The 13747-nt window shown below is 43.9% G+C and overlaps 1 protein-coding gene across 1 annotated transcript in view; it reads left to right on the top strand.

Moving 5' to 3' along the window:
* Nucleotides 1-13747, top strand: part of TMEM87B (transmembrane protein 87B) — a 376065-nt gene that overhangs the window by 122339 nt on the left and 239979 nt on the right. The window contains exon 7 of the mRNA XM_078649037.1: nucleotides 156-191. Within this exon, the coding sequence (XP_078505163.1) occupies nucleotides 156-191 (36 nt within the window). The remainder of the gene's footprint in view (nucleotides 1-155; nucleotides 192-13747) is intronic.

The raw sequence follows: 13747 nt of genomic DNA, 5'->3' as shown, positions 1-13747 counted from the left end.
CTGCTTACATTTTCTTCTACCTTTCTTTTGGAGAAAATATCAGGCTCTGATATAGCCTTCAGAATAGTATGGAACTGTTACTGTCTTTATTTTGTATATCCTAAAATATAATGACTAATTCATTTGCAGTGACTCATAACCATTTTGCTTTTCAGGACGTCCATTTTGTCTGGAGGAGGAGCTCTGACAAGGTAAGAGATGCATATGGTGGTTACCTGTGTGCAACATACTTAATCTTGATACATTTGCTTGTTTTCATAATAACCTCATTACCTGCTCACTTCAGGGGGACATACCATTATTTTCTTCCTTTCTGTATATTTTGTTTCTTAATTTGTAGTTAATAAATTCCTTGTCCTTTTTAAAAAAGCAGTGGGGGTATACTTCCTTGATGTTTGACCTATTTTGTCTGGTGAATTTGTTTTTGTCTAGTCCTTTTGTTGGCGGTGTATTGGGAACATTGTCAAATGTCAGTGTAGAATAAGTAAAACGCATGATTTGAGAGTCCTTTTTTAAAAATATATTTTTATTAGGTGGTTGATTAACAATAAAATAACACATTTATCACAAGGAGTGGCACAAAACAAGCAATATTTTTTCCCTCCAAAATAAAATAACAAGTTAGCTTTGTATCAAAAGACAACAGTCTTGAAAATCTCTAACATCTCATTTTTAAAAAGCCTTGCCCCATAGCAAATAAAGTGTGGAAAGTAGCACCCTCGACAGTTCAAGAATAACACTCTTTAAAAAAAGCACAGCACATAGCTTGACATTAGTGTGCATAATTCCCAGTAAACTGTGTAGTCTACTTGGTCATACATATTTAAAGTGCAAAGTGAACAAGTGTTATATAGGCACAATTATATTAATGACACAATTCCAATGTGATCAAATAAGCAGGGAAATCTTTAACCGCATAATAAAAATATAACCACTAAAGTACATGTAACAGTCAGACCTGGTGTAATAGGTATTGTGCAAAAATGCATTTAAAGGGCACTACAAAAATAGAAAGGACTCAAAACTTTGGGATATATGACGATACATCGCATTTCGTTTCAACGCATGTCTATACCATGCATGGGTTACAATACGAATGTCAATACCTGCATAACCTTTACCAACCATGTTTTCACAATGAACATGCCTTTACCACACATGCCTTTACAATGAATATCGTTGTAAAGGCTTGAATGTTAAAGGCATATGCATGGTAAAGGTTTTCCCCTGGCTCAACCTCTGCCCTGAGCCATAAAATTGGTCCCAGGCGCCCTCCACCACAACTAGGAAGTTCTTCTGAGGCACGCGGCACGTTGTAAAGAGGAAGCGGAAGAGTCTCTGTTTCCTTTAAGACCGCTGATAGCCTTCACCACCCTTACCACACATATGCTCTTACCACCGGTACCACACATATACCTTTACCACGTAACGAAATGCATGGTAAAGGCTATGCGTGCTAACGGTGCATGCGTTGTTACACGTGTATGGTAATGGCTATGCATGGTAACAGCCGGGTCGTAATGGCTGTTACCCCACAAAAAAACTCAGTGCCAACAAATAGATATATTTCCTGCATCTCTTATACATCATTGTTCCCCCATACATATGGGGAAATAACCCAACAACTGCTAAAATGTATTAGTTTGATTAATACTGTTGGCATATTCTAGATGCTGTACCATACTCATTTTAGTTTGCCTTTGGCCAAAAGATGTGCATCTGAAAGATTTCTAGCACTGTAAAATGAGTGATCTAGGAATGGGGCTAAAAAAGTGCTACTAATAAACCTGGCTCCACCCATTTGGATATTCTTTGAGATACAAATGTAAATCTCTGCTCCCGAATCAAATTCAGGGTGAAGCAAGTAAAAAGAAAATATATGCTCAGTCTCCCGGCACTATTGTGGTACATAGAATGCACTTGTTTGGAACATTGGGAAAACATTCATTTAAGAACTGGGTTGGATGGAGGCTTATAATATAGAGCCCATCTAGCACAAATCCTCATACACTAGCTGACCTAACTGTTGCTAAGTCTCCATTTACCGTTAATAATAAAATCCAATAGAAAACCAACCCCAATCTAGTCCAAAGAGCAGCTGTGGATTGAGAGATCTGCAAACTCATACTGTGACAATCCTCTAGAGAAAAAAACAGGATGGCCATCAAAAATATTATATTTTAGCCCTAATATATTTTATGCAAAATTATTGATTTTAACATTTTATACCTAGTTTTCTCAGGGCATATTCATTATTTAACAAAACAAAAAAACGAAAATGGCAATCCTCGCTCCTGCACCATCAATCTTAATAAAAATGGATCTGGTGAAAATGGATCAACGAATAGTCGTGCATGATAATCAATGAAGGCTGCCTAATAATATTGATAAAAATCAGGCAGAGCCAACCCACCCTTGGCCTCCTCTAATTGGATAGCTGACAAATTAATATGTGGGCACTGTTGATTCCATGTGAATCTCCTAATTGGCCTATCTACTTCCTTAAAGAACTTTTAACGCAGTCGAATAGGCGCATTAAAGAACAAGAATTAAAAAAGAGGCTCAATTGACATTTAACCCCTTAAGTGCTGCCGTTGGACGTCGCGAGCACTACCTTCGTAGTGCTGTGCACGTCCAACGCGGCGCCGCCTGTTTTGCGGAAGTGCCGGACTGCCACAAAATCGCGGTCGCGGCAAACGGGTTAATTAAAGCAGCCCGGCCTAGAATAGACCTGGGTCAAAAACCTCCAAGACGCCAACATTCTCTTAATTCTACTCATCATTGCAATATAATATGTCTCATACAGATCGAGAATGTTTGAGGTTACAAAGTCCCCAAGATACCTAATAGGGAGAGTAGGCTCCCCCTGTTCTCTATGTTCAATAGGAAGATGCTCAACAGAAGCATTAAACAACAACATTTCTAATTTGTTGTCATTGATTTTGTAGCCCCGATTACCGTACAATCATTGAACCTATTGAGTGTTTTGGGATATTCGCTTCATCTGCATCCAAATATAAATTTGGACATACCCAAAACTGGAGGTGAAATAGAATCATCATTTCATACAAAAAGTATATAAAACCGGTGAAAGAGGACAACTTTTGTGCTTTACACGTGAAATATGAGCTTGCCTTACATTACTTGAATTAATAGTAATTATGGCTACTGCTCCTGGGTAAAAACAACAATTGATGGACAGAATACAGAACGTCATGCATTCACCCCAGTACAGAGATCTGGGCCTGAAGTGGAGAAGTGTGGCTCACTGGTTAGAGGAGGCAGACCCGGACGCTGAGATCAGACCCGGGACCAGGGTTCAATTCCCGATGCGGCAGGGTCTTGAGCCCAAAATGTCCACGGACTCGGTAATTCTCGCTTCGGTGCCTACTCGAATCACAGGTTCACACTCTGCAACTCTGGGCAATAGCTTGCTTAATCTCCACAACGGCCCCCTGCGGCGGGATGCCTGGCTTTCACATTGGGGATACCCAGTAAGGGGCTATCTCACAGGGAAAAACCAGGACGGGTTCCCAATGCAAAGCGCTTTGAGACCTGGCGGTGATATTGCGCTATATAAAAACCCATCCATCCATCCAATCCATTGTTTGTTTGCTCCCTATGCCATTCCAGTTTGAACCCAGCCATATGCTAATCAGTCTTGACCCTGCACCCAATGGGAACAGTCCAGACCGAACTGCCAGGCCAGATCCTCTCTCGACTGGAAACAAGCATCCTAGGACCGGGTCTGTGGTTTCACCCCTCATCAGTCAGGATAGCTTGACTCCAATGGCATGGAGAGCACAGGACCCGTATCTGGGCATACCGATCCCACTCTGGGTGACAGATGCAAAAACATCAATTGATGGACAGAATGCAGAACAATGTCATTCCTTCACCCCAGTACAGAGATCTGGGAATAATCCATCATTTTTATCCTCCCCATGTCATTCCAGTTTGAACCCAGCCATATGCAAATCATTCTTGACCCTGCGCCCAATGGGAACAGTCCAGCCCAAACTGCCAGGCCAGTCCTCCCTGGACTGGAAACAATCATCCTAGGATTGGTTTCGGGGTTTCGCCCCTAAGCAGCCAGGATAGCTTGACTCCATTGACATAGAGAGCACAGGAGCCACTTCTGGGCATACCCTTCCCTCTCGTGGTGACAAAGGCAAAGACAATTATTGATGGACAGTGTAGGGAAAGTAGAATCTGCTTCGTATGGTTACCCCCACTTTTATTTGCTTGATGTCTCACTGTTTTGACTAGTCTGACTGGGATCCTGCTAATCAGGACCCCAGTCTATCTGCTTTCTCCATTAAATTGACATAGATGTACTTTGGTACACTCCAGATTGGATACTGGGGTACCTTATCAGTCCCTAGTATATGGTACACATGTACCCAGGGCTTAGGTACCCCAGAGGCCTCCCATGGGCTGAAGCATGTATTATGCCACCCATGAGAGGCCCTACAAAATGGAACTCTAGGTATGCTTCTGCAGCCTGTATTAGATGGTGCTTCCATCACTTACATTATATATAGGTTCACTATTTCTAATTGTTACTACACTTAAAACTTATAAGTCACCCCTATAGCAGGCCTTAACAATCCTGAAGGCAGGGTGCTGGGTATTATGTGACAGTGTGCCCCTGCATGACCAGAGCCTCTCCTCAGCCTTCAGAGACCATTCTCCCGGGTTGTCTGTGACTCAGCCGGACATATAGGTAGAGGTGCATTATAACCTTGCGGCAAATGCTATCTCAAACGGCTGCATACAAACATATTGAGTTTGGTATTAAACATCTTGGAATCATACCTCCACACCCGTAACTGGTGTGGGCGGTATGATTCCATCCTTCTGAAGCGATCTTCTTGGGGTCACTGGTCTTACTGGTGCCAGCCTTCTCGACCCAGACAGCACAAAATGGATGCTGCCCACCAGAGGCACATTTCTCCCCTCCTCCTGCTGCTGAGCCACGCTCGAGCAGAGAAAGGCAGCACAATAGGCATCCTGTCACAGGGAGGTGTGACCACCTCCCAGACAAGATTTAGTGTATTTGGGCTGGGTGGGTGCACTCTGAAAGTCTGCACTTGGGGCCACATTTGGTGTCCCTGTGCATAGTCCAGCTCAAACCAGTTCTGGGAGCCATCCGCTCCTGCTCTGGTGCGAAACTGGACAAAGAACATGGGTGTAGTCACCCCTCTGTCCTGCCCATTCCCTAGGAGGGTCCCTTGAATCTGTCCAACCCTCGTCCGTGGGTATAAAATGGGTTACCGGGCTACAGGACATTGGATTTTAGTGAACATGATTGTACAAGTAGAAACCACTGACCTTTCATGGTTGCTCCAGGCGTGCCCTGACTTCCCATTGCTTGGTGACTCCCCTGGACCTTGCTGGTCCACACCATAGCCTGCTCGACCTTCCTGCGCGGGTTGCTTTTGCCAAGGCTTGTTGGTGCTCCCGCCGGACACTGACCCCTCAGCACTCGACATCCTTCGTGGGACAGCTCACCTCAGGCTTCTGGTCAACCTCGACGTCTCCTGGTCTTCGTGGCTGCAGAGTCCTTGTTTGCAGCTGAAGTACCCGACATCGGTGGGCATTCGTTTCCAGAGCCCCTGGTCACTCTGAAGTGACCCAGACTCTGTCCCCTCTGCTTTCAGGTTCCTTCTTTCCAGAATCCAGGCTTGAATTCCGCCAGACCCTTTTCACCTTCAATGCAGCAGTATTTTTTCACAGCCTTCCATTGAGAACGACAAGAGTTTCCGATGCCACTTCAGACCTATGTCCCTGGCCCCTCTTGGATAGGTAACTCGGGTACTACGGTATCCCCGGGTGGGGTTGCTCTTAAGTTCCAAAGGGTTCGCTCGATGTCCTTCTAGAAGGGTCCTTAAACTTTACAAGTGTAACCACAATTTTTAAAAAGAATTGTACAGAGCCCGTGGTCGTGTTCCCACACTGCAACTGGCCTCCGTGGGGTCCCTGTCTACTCACCTTGGGTGGTTCCTTGGGGTCCCAGCTGTTCTACTTGCTCTAGACCTTTTCTTGATCTCAGTCGTGACTGTTCTACCACTATCTTAGTATATGGTATGGTCTCCCCCTGGAGTCCACTGTGTATTGCACTACTTACTACTATTGAATTCGGATTGTGTGCTTTGTGTTCTATCCTCATGTAAAGGATAGTAGAGAGTGTTATATTAATAAATACATATTTTTATATAACTACTTTTTATATAACTACGGTGTGGTTCTCCTTCATTTAGTCATTCAGGAGTTGATCTTCTGGTAAAACAAGCGGCTTTACATTCCTTCAAGATTAAGCCTGAAGGCTGCTCTCCATAGCTACCACTAGGATAGCTTTCAATAAGGTTATCTTTGACCTCATACATCATAAGGGTTGTGTGGATTGGTACAAGGTGCCTACTTTAATTAGTGGACAGCATATACTAAGCCACCTTCTCACAGGCAGAATGCAGAACAATGTCATGCATACACCCCTGTACAGAGATCTGGGCCTAAACCGATTGTTTTTATGCTCCCCGTGCGATTCCAGTTTGAACCCAGCCATATGCAAATCAGTCTTGACCCTGAACATAATGGGAACAATCCAGCCCGAACTTTCATGAGAAGGCTTCTGAATTGAATAGGAAAATCAAACCTCCTTAAAATACGAAGTAAAGTCATCCAACTAACCAGATCAAAAGCTTTTTCTGCGCCAACCATAATTATGACAACTCTGGTACTATTGAACATGAATTAGTCTATGGCCTGGATCAAGTTGTTGGTTTTAACTACCATAGACCTATTAGGAAGAAAGCCGTTTTGATCCCCATGAATTATTTCTGAGCGATAGAAGCTAAACGGTTAATTAAAATCTTTATTAAAGGTTTATAGTCTGTAGTCAGCAAATGAATAGGTATATATGAATTAGGATTGAGAGGCGATTTATCTTTTATAAAAAAAAGCTTAACCCAATGAATTAAGAAATGATTTTCGTTAAAAGGTTTATCAGTGTATCTTGAAAGAGCATGGCAAATTCTTTATAAGCCTCAATGGGAAAGCCATCTGCTCCCGCAGCCTTAGCGTTGGCCATAGAGGCCACAGCTGTCCTAAATTTCCATCTCCGATATTTGGTTTACTAGGCTTTCCATTCAATAGCTGAGGAAATGGAGTTGCGTTGAGAAAATTTGCAATAACATCATCTGCAACCTTAGATGATGCCTGATAAAGAGTGGAATAGTGCTTGAAGAATATTTCCTGGATATCTCGGCTGCTAACAGTAATGCTGTTTGTATACAGATTTATCATCTCTGGTATCTGATTGGCATTGGCCCTTGATTTTACTGACCAAGCGTATCCACAACCCACATGCTCACTTCCTCATAAACTTGCTCAAATGCAGTCTTCTCATTCACTATTTCCTCATCCAAGAAGAAATCCCTAAGATTACTTTTAGCAAGTTTCAATGATTTACTAGGAAAAGGAGTGGATGAGCTTTAACAGGCCATAATCTCACGCTTTATATTGGCCTGCATTCTCTCAAACGAGGCTCTATGGGTCTTCAATGAGTTTGCTTTAAAAGCGACGACCTGGCCATGAAATATTTAATGATGAGGCCGAATTTGCATTTAGTCTAAAAAATGCTTCAATACAAATATGAGCATTGTTTTTCCAATCTTCAAGCAATATTAAGGACTTATCAAAACACCATCTAGTGCTTCTAGTATTGACTGACCAAGTTTTCAATTGAAAGAAACCACTGAATGGTCCTAAAAGATATTTTCTATTAAACTTTGAAACAAGAGTGTTACACTGAGAAGAAATTAAAAAGAAATCAATCCATGATACAGACTTAAAACGTTTCGAAAAACATGTATGTACTGTAGCATCAGGATTCACTGTGCGCTATGGATCTAGGAAACCATACTCTCCTATAAGTCAAACCACCATATCAGCAAATTTGTGTTTTAGTTCCTTCTTATTTCTACACGAGGCTTCCACCCAGGGATTCTGCAGCAGATTAAATTCACCCCCAAGATAATTAACCCTCTTGAATCCATCAATACTAGCCAGTGACCAGGAAGGAACCAGGCGATGTCTGGCGCAATCAGGTGGTTGTCGTGAAGCTTGTCTCCGCTGCCACGTGGACTCTGGGGCACCGAGGTTGACCAGGAGTGAATCACGAGCTGTCCCACGAAGGCTCTCGCTGTCGGCAGTGTCGGCTTCCGGATCGGAGTCAACAGGCCTTGGCAAATGCAACCCCCGCAGGAACTGCAGATCGCTTCTTACTCTGACCAGCAAGGTCAGAGAGGTGGCTCCTTTTCAGGGGAGCGAGGGCCAGTCTGGAGCAACCAGACTAGCAGAGTAGTTTCAAAGATTTGTCGTCGTAGGGGCCACTAGCCAACGGGCAAGTGACCGGACAGACGCGTCGAGCAGCAAAATGCAAAAGGGCCCCACGCAGCACTCGGTGAGTGTGGAGGGGTGAGCTTCGGTGCACGAGCTGGGGCTTCTCAAACCCCAATGCACAGCTTCGAGGATACCTCAGGAGCTGCACGGTCAGCACTTCGCAGTCTTTTCAAGATGGCCGCCCCACGCTTCACGTCGCCTCCACAGGTCTCAGATTCGCTGGGACTGTGGATCGGGCTGTTGGAAGTCAGGGAAACTGGGTCTTGTCGATCTCTGTCGCTTCAGTTCCGGCGGGAACTGCAACAAAGCAAACCATTGGGCGCTGGATGGTGCCTGTTTGCACAGGGTGGTCACTCCTTGACCACAAGGGAGATTCTTCAGTCTTCCATGTCGAGTGGGATGTCGAAGGGTCCAGAGTTCTGTATCAAAGTTTCAGTCAGGATAAATCTAATGTTCATGGGCACAGCTCCTACCTTTATTCCAAATCAAGGGGCTGGATTACCTGCTAGGTCCCTCCTATGGGTGGGACCCAGGTAGGGGGTGGTTACACCCCTTTCCCTTTGTCCAGTTTCGCGCCAGAGCTGGGGCTAGAGTGCCCCAGCACCGGTTTGAACCGGGCTATGCATGGGACACATTGTGTGCCCCAGGCAGTGTCTAGTTTCCCTCGCCCTGCCTGCCTCAATCCACTATCTCCTGTCTGGGGTGGTGTGACACCTCCCTGTGACAGGAAACCCTTTGTCCAGGCCTCCCCTGCCAAGTTTCGGTCAGCAGCAGGAGGCCAGACTTGTGTCTGGGGCAACAGCATCCATTTTGTGATGCTGAGGCTCTGGTTAGTTTTAACCGCATTTACTGTTACCCACATGTTCTAGCCCTCTAGAAGGGTGGAATGCTACCCCCGTCGCCAGAACTGGTGAGGGGGTAGTATTCCAAAGTGTATGACACCTTACACGACATGTTTTGATAAAGCCAAACCAAAGTTAGCAATAACCGCGAGGATTATAATGCACTTAAGTGTATATGGTATGGCAATACCCTGGAACAGCTATAAGGAAATGGTTCCGAAAGCTGCAGACAGGCTCAGCTCATGCTAGAGCACCATCTCACATAAAACCAAGCACTCTGCCTCCAGGATTGTTAAGGCCTGCCATAGGAGTGACTTATAGGTATATATGTGTCCAGATATAGGTTTAGATATAGGTATACTATATCTAAGCAAGGGGTGATTACACGTCCTTGCCCCTGCTGAGTGATCAGCCAGTTGTGTCAGTTTGGATGGCCAGCCAGGGGTGGCAAAAGATATGCTGCAGCCCCTGGTAGGCCTTGGATGCACCTATGCCCTGGATACCTATAGTACAATGTACAGGGGCTTATAAGGTGACCCAATATCCAATTAGGTATGTACCTAGAGTACATGGAGTCCATTTTAAAGAGAGAACAGATAGCCTGGGGCCCTGATTAGCAGGGTCCAGGCCAAGTCGAAAACCAGCTAAACACAAGGCAAAAAAATCTGGGGTAACCATAGTCCGGTATCCACCCTCCTACACCTCACCTTCAGGGAAAAAAGCTGAATTATTATATCAAGCCTTCTGATAAGACTGTGAACAGCTTCACCACATGGTCACTGAAGTGTCCAGAAGATAATTTGATTTGTACTTCATATAAATGTCATTGCTTATTTCTCCTTTTTAGCCATTCCCATGTCCTATTGGCTCTCATTATGTCTGTCCATTCATTGTTAGAGGAATAAAATACAAATTGCATATAAAATGCTGAATGATCTATGAATTTAGATGAATATGTCTAATTTATATTTGTAGTGTGGCTAACAAATGATTATTGAACGGATCCAACCTTGGTACTTTGCTTTGTGACCAGTTGCCCAGTAGGATTTATGCTTCTTTAAACAAAATAACATATTTGGGTTCCAGTCACCACACAGCTAGTCACCACTTGATTCTTAATTGCGTTCTTTTCACGGTCATAAATCTTATTAGTGCTGGTTCCCTAGGTTGGTTAGTGTCTCTGAGTTCTCCTGAACATTTCCCTCTTCCCTGGCTCTTCTTACCCATTAAATGGCTAGTAAAAATCAATAAACCTTTACCCTTACTTCTGAAAGACCCGTTGTTTTGTGCTTGAAACTCTATACCTTTGTTACATGGAGCAGAGATTATTTTGGTTTCTACTTGATGGACTTATGTGATGCCCAGGAAGGAAATTGTATTTCAAATTATTTTGAGTGTTTGTATTCCGTATGTAGCCTAGTGCTGTCTCCTGCCTCCTGGTGAGCACTACCTTGGCCTTACTTCTGCTTCTAGCTGTGATTATTGTGCCTGATGTGTGGTGTTGCAGAACGTTAACCAGTGTTGAATATGCTGCTGTGAATTTGCTGTGTACCATGTTGTATATTGCTATCCCTCTCTCCGACCCAACATTTTCCAAAAGAACACTACATCAAGTTGGGCTCAGACGCAAGGTATTGGGCCACGTTTTTGTTTTGTTACATATAGCCTTTATTGATTTTTCCAAAACATAAATTTCAAAAGCAGCATTGTAGATTCATAATATATAGGTTTTTGAATACCAATAAACAATAAACTTGTATAGGTTGAAACAACTCAATCCTCTGATCCCACTTTCTGTTCTGTCCTCACTATATTTCTCCATCAAGAGTATTTTTGCCGCTATGCTCCCTTCACCCCTCAGGCATAACTTGGAGCTGTGTGGTACTTCAGCGTTGATCCCTTAGTCCATTTTACCGGTTCTTTGCCTTCTATGTCATTGCCTGGTGCTCCATCGTTCTGTCTCAGGCTACAAGTCACGTCCCCCTGCTTCGAAACCCGGATCCCTTGCCCAGAATTACACTCAAGGCGGTCTAGCATCCACAGGGCCTGTCAAAGCTTTCAACGTAGCTGCCCAGACATGCAAATCGTCTTCAACTCTGTCATCTTTTCTAATCTGTTTTATGTGGAGCCCCTCAGCTATTACCAGTCCTAGGACATAAGTTTCCGACTAAGTCTCCTTCCTTTTGGCATTGGGAGGAGCCCGAACAGAACCTGTCGAAAATCCAGTTGTCGCCTTTTCTGTGGCCTCATTAGTCCCCTCTACTACCTCCTGTCAGAATGGTTTTATGATCAGGCAGTTCCATGTGACTTGTATGAATTCAGCCTCCTCTTTCTCTTCCGCCTAACGTGCATGTTGCGCCGCCCTCATTGGATAAATAATATGTAGTTTTTGTGGTGAGGTGTCGTCGGTGCACGTAGTTGTACTCCACCAGTATGAAGCTGGCATTTGAAGATATTATCTGTACACCCCCATGTATCTTTCCCATTCTCCGGGCGTAAGTGGGTCAAACAATCCTTACGCACTTTGCATGTTCCCCACCAGGCTGCATTATAGAGCCTGGTAAGTAACATGCATAGCCTTTCAGTTCCCCTCTGAGTGCTGAACCATGGAACTCCGACCAATCACAACACTGCAGCATAGTGATTGGCTATGGGAAGCCTGGGTCCGGGGTGCTTCCTGCTGCTGTTGGAGACCAGAAGAAGGAAGAGGACTGAGGAGAGACGGTGGCTGGGCGGCCCAGGTAAGAAATCTCTCCTCCGCTCCTGCCCACCACTCCCGTCCGATACTGACTAATAGATGGCATGCCTCATCATAATGCTCCTCCTCACATTGGAGGTTCAACCAATGTGGGATGCAACCCTTAATAGGGGAGTGCTTAATGACCCTACGTCCTTTGAATGTGGAAGTACGGTATCTTGCTAGAAATTGAAATGAATACCTACGAGTTGACAAATGTTTTTCTTTCACTGGTGGGTAGGTTAAAAAAAAAGGGAAAATGCAGGTAATAGTTGGAACCAGTTAGGAGGTCGGGATGTTTCAGTCTGCTTAAAAATGCCCTGAATCAGGTCAAGGGACTTTCTTCAGGATCAAAACCCTTTTCTGTGAAGCTCTTGTAAATCACAACTACCATACTTACTGGTAATATCTGTGACCATCTCTTCTGTTTTCTGGAAAGCCATTCACATATAAATGTACTAAATGAGGTAAATCCTCGTGTGTGTTAACTTATCAACATCTCATGGAACACAATCTAAATGGGGATTGCTCCAGTTATCTAGTATTAGGCTTTTATTTGACAATGGCAGAAGAAAACTGCACTTAAGTGGCTTGATGGCCACCTTTGAGTGACTACTAATACTGGTAAGCCCAGCTCCTAATTTAGAACAGTTTCTGTGGAATTGGCTAAGTTTATAGACAAATCACTTACATTTCGAGGTTCCACAATTCTGTCCAGTGTATGGCACCTTATAAAGAAAGAGTGCAAACCCATATAATCAAAGGTGCTAACTTGCTCTTGTCTAATTAACAGAGGAGCAAAATCTAGCCCTCTTAGTGTCACGGGACCCCAGCATCAGAATTTTGTGTATTTTGGCCTTGATCATAAGCTTTTCCGCCATACAGTAAGCCTCAAAGTCCATCAGAGGGTGGCGTTTCCACCTTTAGTAATAGACATTTTGGTCACTGAAAAACTGACGGTCCAAAAATATTTTTGTCTTGAGTTGCACATTTTCAACCATTTGCTGGCATTAGAAAACTTTTAGATGCTCACCTTCTCACTTCCTGCGTGCATAGGATCTTCAATTTGGTGCAGGTTTGCATTGTTTATCTTTTCTATTCATCTCCTGATACGGGCTGTCATAAACGTAAGGCAGACTGCCAGTGTTTTTGCGCTCATCACAGTCACTTTTATGAATCAGTTATTTGACAACCATTCAAAGTAGTCAGTCCCCAAAAACAGTAAATTCTTCCACCTTTTTTGTTTTTTGCAGAGTTTTATATAGCGCGAACTAGACCCGAACCGAATCAGGTATCAGAGCGCTTTACATAGCACCAGTTACGTTGCATGAGGACAGACACACATTCATTTTAGGCACGGGAAGATTAAGTGATTTGCCCAGAATAACAGGAGGTTTGGGCAACGTTACCGAGACTCGAACCCAGATCCCCAGGTCCGAGGTCGAGCGCCCTAGCCGTTAGGCCAACTCCGTTGGCAAACACCTTTGTTTGCCAACTTTGTGTTCACCAAGCTCGTGAATGTCTCCTTAGACATGGACCCCTTTTTCTGAACTGCCAATTTGTAATTATTTACTTTTGTTTGTTGGATCCTCTTTCCTCTTCTGATTGGGACTGAATTAATATATTTTATGAGGTTCTAAATATTGTGGTCCCCTAAAGCCACACATTCTACACTTCTTGGTACAGAGTACAGTGTGGGCTCTTGGGGTTTCAGAGAATCACCAGAGATTAAGAAATTTTAACCACAAGTTTGTGAAATAAA

Source organism: Lissotriton helveticus, chromosome 6 (genome assembly GCF_964261635.1).
Source record: "Lissotriton helveticus chromosome 6, aLisHel1.1, whole genome shotgun sequence".
NCBI classification, from domain to species: domain Eukaryota; kingdom Metazoa; phylum Chordata; class Amphibia; order Caudata; family Salamandridae; genus Lissotriton; species Lissotriton helveticus.
This window is presented reverse-complemented; position numbering and strand designations above follow the sequence as displayed.